The sequence below is a fragment of the Camellia sinensis genome, chromosome 7 (genome assembly GCF_055761805.1).
Source record: "Camellia sinensis isolate YWXY chromosome 7, ASM5576180v1, whole genome shotgun sequence".
Classification (NCBI taxonomy): Eukaryota; Viridiplantae; Streptophyta; class Magnoliopsida; order Ericales; family Theaceae; genus Camellia; species Camellia sinensis.
Window position 1 is genome coordinate 188,030,635 of NC_138967.1, and position 7,698 is coordinate 188,038,332.

At 34.3% G+C, this 7,698-nt stretch overlaps 1 protein-coding gene across 1 annotated transcript; it reads right to left on the reverse strand.

Moving 5' to 3' along the window:
• Positions 1 to 984: 984 nt before the first annotated feature.
• Positions 985 to 2,832, reverse strand: LOC145796393 (protein NLP6-like). The gene is made up of 3 exons (XM_082881487.1): positions 2,550 to 2,832; positions 1,481 to 2,435; positions 985 to 1,325 (listed from the first exon to the last, which is right to left on the reverse strand). Exons 1-3 carry the CDS (start codon positions 2,556 to 2,558, stop codon positions 985 to 987), a joined length of 1,305 nt encoding a protein of 434 aa, XP_082737613.1. The 5' UTR covers positions 2,559 to 2,832.
• Positions 2,833 to 7,698: the final 4,866 nt, after the last annotated feature.

Here is a 7,698-nt window from a genome sequence, read left to right on the forward strand (position 1 = left end):
TGTTATGTGTCGTGTAGGTCACGTGCCATGCCCTGTCTAATCAATCTGCTCTGTCTGTCTATCTTCGAGCCCACTGTGAGTAATAACTCTGTAAAGTTATGTTTAACTTAAGTATTTTCTGACTGATATGGTATGATCTGTTTTCTGAAATGCTATCTTATGAATTATGAATGAATGTCCAATTTTCTGAAAAGTATTTGTGGCACCCTTAGTTCACGTGGCCCTCGCCTGGGGGTAACAATACCACGGCCAATCTGCATGTGGCCCTCGCCCGGGGGTAACAATACCACGGCCAATCTGCACGTGGCCCTTGCCTGGGGGTAACAATACCATGGCTACTTGCGCGCAAGTTATGGACCCTTGTGGTCGTTGGTACCAACTATGTATGTGGGTCTCTGGACCAATCTGTTCTGATAGCTAATGGGTGTATCACGTATTATCTTATGCAAAATCTGAATATAAAAGTGTATATGAATCTGTTTTTGTTTTGAAGTCTGATTATGCTCTGATTTAAATGCTGGATTCTAACTTGTGCTGGATATCATTCATATAAACCCTTTACTCCGTTATTATTCACTGGGCTTTCGCTCACGGTTTATATTATGTATGTAGGTGAGCCGGCACACGACCAGGGTCAGAATTGACGCCTTTTTGTATCGTTTTTGGTCAGCCAACCGTAGTGCCTCCTGAGGAGGTTCCGTCCGAAGTCTAACGTCAAGGCTGTTTTTGTATTTCATGCTAGTCTTTGTGTAAGCACTGTACAGTCAGATCTTGGGGGAGTTCACTTCTGTAAATATTTTGTAAATACTGTGTATCTAGACTGGCATGTTTATATATATATATTTGTAAGTTTTATAATGTTCTATCCCATGTACGTTATCACAGCTCATTGGACCTTGTCTATTTTGTATTATTGCTTCCGCAGCCCCTTACTATTTGTTAATCTGTTCGGAGGCCTTTGGTAATCTACGGATTACTGGCCGATTACGGTACTAAACCCATAGGGGCGGGTTTGAATCGTGACACTAGCCTTTTAGCCACTTCTTGCTGCAACTGTACGAAACTTGATGACAAAGACAGACGAAATTTGATTGTAATACCTTCTCCATATTTTGCTTTTGTAGTCACTATATTCGCATCTTGCATCGCTGTACCATGTGGCTCGGTGTGAACAATAATAGCCAAGGATTGAGTAGAAGGCAGATGATCAGAATTAACACACGGGGCAGATTCATCGAGTTGAGAGCAACCAACCTTGTTTATGCGAGGTGGCCACCTCTCTACACCATAAGGCCTACATATACGCTTCAATGTAGATTTGCTAACTGCGAAAGGAAAAATCAAAATAAGAGAACTTACTTTCTATTTGTTTCTGCAAAAAGCTCAATATATATTCTCTATCAGAAGAGTCCATCTAGTTGAAATAACTACTGACATCACAACTAACATTACATTTTAATTTAAGAAAGTGCAAGCATACCTTTGAGGTTTTTTGTAGCATTCTCAAGGCTTAATGTTGAATTTTGTAGGATATCCTCTAGCGGAATTTTAATTTTAACTCCGATATTGTTGCCTTCTTTTTTTGACGCCTTTACTGTGCCTCCAGATTTGTTGCCATTTCTTTTTGACACTTTGACTGTGCTTTTCTCTTGCGTACAAGTAATAGCAAAGTTGTTATGTTCTGTACCGCTAGCATTGCTTCCAATATTTATGGCATTCACTGATTGTTGATCTGATGAATCCATTTGCATTACCTCAACTTCACTTTGTGAGAGTTCCAACTGAGGCAAAGATATAGTGGTTTGGGGGATTTGAACAGGATCAAGTTTCTCACCATTTTGAATACTAATTTCTTCAATATGTAATTCTTCCCCAAGTTCTTCTCTAGAAGCAACCCTAAAACAAGACAAATTTTTCCTCATTGTTTCTAATATTTTCCTCAATGAGGTATGTGGGTTTTCACTAGCATTGTTGCTCATCGGCTTATAAAACTCTAGCACGTAAACATCATTTCCAGTGCAATTGCTCTCCAAGCATATTGCGAAGCAACCGCTTAATCCAGCCTCTCGTGCATAGTGTGCCAATGGGTACTCAGTTAGGCTAAGTTGAGTTACATCCCTGCAGAATACCATATTAGTGGACAAAAGTGCTCTCCCAACAACCCCCACCCCATTCTTTAAGTGAAACAAAGAGCTGATACGATGAAAAGCATCTACATGTACACCATCGTCATCTTCATCTTCACCATAGTCAACTTTCTTGTAACAACAACTTTCATGAAGGATGCCACCATCAACCAGAGCCCTGTATGGGCACCCCATGTTGCATGGGACCCATGCCTGAGCAAAAGGTACATCATGAACATCACATACCCTTTTCAATACGTTCTTGATTTCATTGAAGGCAACTTTATGAGCTTCATTTTTGTCGTCATCCTAGTTTGAAAGTATTGCCACATCCATGTATTAGTGAGAAAATATTCCTCACCCTATTAATGTAAGAAAAATAAAAAAACCAAGTTTGACATTGCATTATAGTTTGCCACTTACTAATTCCATGGCCTCGTGATCAAATACAACTGAACATTTCAGACCAAACTTCTGTAGGGAATGGAAAGATGCAACTGAGGAATCTCATAAACTTTGAAATGTAGAATAATATTTTGCAAATAAAAGGATGCATATAAAAAACTTTATAATGGAAAAAATTCAGTCCATCGTAATATCTATTATCATGTTTGGTTCAAAAAAAAGGAAAGAATATACATTGGAAATTTGGAAATGAAATCACCATATTCTCCAATTTAGGAGAATGGTCATTTTATTGGAAAGCCAAAGATTACTGGCCATTCTATTCAAGCCTACAATCATTCCAACCAACAAAACACTACCTTAGTGTAGTAATGTCATTCCAGTTTGGGAACCGAACTAGGAATTGCACTCTCATTTTAGAACACATTCAAACAACGAAATGAAAGAGACTTGACATAAGATTCTTATTATGCGTCATTGAATTGTTGTTGCCATCCAAACATTAGTGTTTTAAAACACTTATGATCTAGAAAAATGAGAATGTGGTTTACTTTTTTGTGTGTTAACCCCTTCGAGCATAGTTAACAAACACATGACAAATTTAACAGAGTGTTTAACACTTGCGTTAAAGCATTGTTTTTCTCTTTGAACAGGCAAACCCCCACCAACTTATTACACAAACAAACACACCACAGCACTGTAGATGTTCTAAGAGAGAGAGTCGTGTAATGAGTAATCAATATTAACAAGATATTGAAAATGCTAATTTGTGAGTGAGTGGGGGACTAACCTCAAAATCTTCATATATTCTGTACCGAAAGAGGTCATTACAAATTAGTGATTTGTCTTCCACTGGTGACACTACTTCAATTATGCCAACACACCTTTGGGTAGAAGATTGAAAGACTGGGAAAGCGATAGATTGTCGGACTCCGCAACGTAGAGCATCGTCACGCTGTGGATACTCTGTGATAGAGTAAAACTCCAGATTAGGAGTGGATTCGGGGAATTGATGCTTAAACACTCGGCCAGGAAGGTGTTGTTCACAAGTCTTTCCCCACCCAAATCAATGTCAAATTTAGAATCCATACAGATTATCCTATACCCACAAAGTCCTTCAATACCAAGTGCATACCAAAATGATGTTAGAGAGAAAGGTTGGTTTCGAGTTGTAAGAAAAGACCGGCCCTCTTTTGTTGTTATAGGTGCCCAAAATTGAACTAGTGTCCGCATAAAATTAAAAGGGCAATTGTTTAGAATTGTGTAAAGCAAATCTCTGATGATCTTGTTTAACGCTATGTTTGGATTGAGTGATTTGGAGAGAAAAAAAAAGAAATGGAGTGATATATATTTCTCTTATTTGTTTGGATAATCTAAGTAGAGAGAAATGGGAAGAAATGAAGAGAAATGGAGAGAAACTCATTTCTCTTATAAGCCTCATTTTCAATCTTTCTAAAAGTGGAGAGATTGGGAGAGAAAAGAAACCACTATTTTCATAATACCAATTTTGTCCCTATAAAAATAAAAGAAATAAAATGATTGAAAATATAAAAAGGTTATTTTGGTAATATAACATAAAATAATTTCTTTTCTTTTCTCTTAATGAAACCTAACCAAACAAGAATGAGAGAAATCACAATCATTTCTTTTCTTTTATTTCTTCCTTATCCAAACAAAAATGAGAGAAATCACAATCATTTCTTTTCTTTTCTTTCCTCTCCTAAGTTCCCAAACATAGTGTAAGTTGGAAATATCTGATAAAAACAAACAAATTTCAGGAGAGGATTGATTTCAAAACAAGGTAACATTATTGATTTAAATTGACTTGAAAAGAATAAACTATAACATAAATAAATAAATAAATATTCAAATCTAAAAATAATAATCATAATAAATAAACAAAGAGAGATAGGAGTAACTCACCGCCGCCGGGGAGAGTAGAAGGACGTTGGGGTTCGTCGTCTTTTCGGCTCCAGAAAACCCCTCCATACAAATATTTTGAAGAAGAAGGAAAGAATAAGGGGAACTAGTAGAGTTCCTTGTACATATATTCCTTGAAATCGTCCGATAAATACTAGAAAAATCCCTCCTCTTGTGCGTCGGCCATTTTTCTGAGAAATCAATCGGGGACCTTCCAGATCCAGTCCCAACTATGGTGTTTAAATACAATTTTTACAAGCAACTATGGTTCAAATTGGGTACAAAAAGGGTCAGACTGCAAAATGGTTGCGTTCAAAGGGTTTTTTCCATCGAGGAGTTCAAAAGGCTCATTTACTCTCTAAAAAAATAAATAATTAAATAAATAACAAGTCAAGTCAATATTTTCTTAAGTTCCCCTTTGTTAAATTATTATTTTTTATTTATTTATTTTTTAAGATAGATCAAAGTCAAAACGAAAAAATTAGGATACTCCAGCCCTGGTTTGACTATTATTTTTGGGTTAAAAAAAGTATAAAATGATAAAATAGGCTAAAAAAATTAATAAGAAAAATATCACATTTAATCTATAATTATTACATTTTTTTCTCACAAAAGTTAAAAAAATCAAAAAATCCAAACCAAATGAGGCTAAAAAAATCCCAATACAAAAAGTTGGCTATAGTTTCGTTTGGTTTTAGATTTTTGGCTAAAAAAGCATAAAAAGACAAAATTGGCTACATAAGCCAATTAGACAAAATGTCACATCCAAATCATAATCATTATACTTTTTTCCTCACAAAAGTAAAAACAAAACTAAAAAGTCAAACCAAACGAGGTTAAAAAAGTTAGGCTAAAAAAGTCTCAACATAAAAAAGTCGGCTAAAAAAGCCAATGCCAAACAAAGATTATATTCGCCAATACTAAATGAAACTTTAGCGAATATTTCGATCCATTTAAATTAACCGAATCAAATTGATTTGTCACATTTTTATGGATGCGTGATAACGAGCGGACGGTTGTGAATCGATTTTTTTTCAATCTGTCTAGTTTTGGACAGATGGCAAATTTGAAATTCCTTTAGCCGCAACCAAACAGCCAAACTGCAAGCACTCTTGGTAATTTGTAAGATTTTGTATTTTCAATATGTTTAGATATTCTATTTATGTTTTTAATTGAAAAAGATTTTAGATATTCTATTATGTTTTCAATTTAGAAATCATTTTATCAAATGACAAGTATTGATATTTGGTATTTCTATATAAAAAATATAACGCTTAATTTTGTCATTTTCTTAAAATCAAATTAAATAATTTTTGAATAAAAAAAAATAATAAGTGACACTGAACAAATAGGTAAAATAGTGGACACATAGGTTAAAATAATATGATCTTTTAAATTATTATTGTTTTTATGGCCCTAAAAACTTAAAGCTCGGAGTTGTTGCCCCCAAAGTTTCAAAATTAAATTTATGGCCCAGTGCCCTATACCTTTCATATTTTCAATTTAAATTTGAACACTTACTGCTTGATAATTTGATGAGTTTATAAACATTAAAAAAAAATTTAAGTTTTTCAAACTTAACTCAATTACAGTGAAAAGATAAATAACACTTATTACTTGATAATTTGATGAGTTTATATACCAAACCAAACCAAACCAAGCCTTAAGTCCCATCAAATGGGGTCAGCTACATGAATCCTTCTTTTCCACGCGGCCCTATCAAAGGCCATTTCATTAGTCAAGTTAAGTAGATTCATATCTCTATTTATAACGCTAGTCAACGTTAATCTAGGCCTACCCCATCCCCTAACACTTCCATCTATCGTTATAGCATCGCATCTCTTCACTACTGCCTCTGTTGGTCTCCGTTGAATATGACCAAACCATCTCAAACGATTCTCTCTCAACTTATCTTCTATTGGTGCTACTCCTACCCATTCCCGAATACACTCATTCCAAATCCTGTCTTGTCTAATCTTACCACACATCTACCTTAGCATCCTCATCCCAACCACACTCATCTTATCTACATGTTGTTTCTTGATTGCCCAACACTCCGTCCCATACAACATAGCTGGTCTAACAGTCGTTCTATAAAACTTATCTTTCAGTCTAGTGGGTATTCGTTTATCGCACAATACCCCAGACACACTTCTCCACTTACACCATTCCGCCTTAATCCTATGAGCCACATCTGCATCAATCTCTTCCGCTGTTGTGATAATCGACCCTAAATAACGAAAATGTTCACTCTTAGGCAGTTCTTGGTTCTCAATCTTCACTTCTCCTCTGTTTTCATTGTTACTGTTACTAAAATTACACCCAACTCAACTCAACTCAATTAAACTAATAAATAAGCCAAACTTAAATATATTTAATAAAAACTTACTAAATTATCCAATGAAATTTTGAACAATTTATTAATCAGCTCAACTCAGTTGGTCCACTGAACACATCGACAGAAGTGCTTCTTCAGTGTGCATTGATCAATGTGTTTTAGGTGATAGGCATTCGAAAATTCATAAGCACTAGTGCGAGGGATGAATTTTGTCTCAAGGATATAGCGTCAAATGATAGCCTTAATCATTCATCCGTTTTCCTATTCTACAATATATTTTCTGTAAGTTATACAATTTCAATTTTGCCAGTTTCAATCCTTATTTCTATTATTTATAAATATTGTTTTGTTTTTCAGAACAGTGTTGTCTGGTTTACTACAATAAATTTTTATATTTCGGATTTTGCTTCTGTTTTGCAAAAATACCGAGGGCTTTTCTCATATATATATATATATATATATATTTAAAAATAAAAAGTTTGTTGCCATTTGGAGGATTTATAAAGAACTGAACAATACAAAATATTTAAACAAGATTTAACTCAGGCACAATCACTTTCAAAATATTTTATTCTACCAACTAATACTAAATTTTTAAATGATGAATTACAAAAAAGATTGAATGCAAAAGCAATTGCAAACTAACAATAAGTTAAGCAAAAGTGATCATCTCTGCCTTTTGACTCAAAAACTGAGCGGGCTTGTCTTCAACCCAAGAAATGTTCTTCAACTTTTTTAAGACTTTTTTTTTTTCAAAAAAAAAAATACAATTTTTTTTTGTAATCTCATTGCCGTTTATCTTAATTTTTTTTGTTTGATCTAAGTTTAACTTAATTTCAAGGTCTATTTGACTATTTTTATTAAAGAATTAATCACTATATTATCTATATTTATGTGGTTGTGCATCAA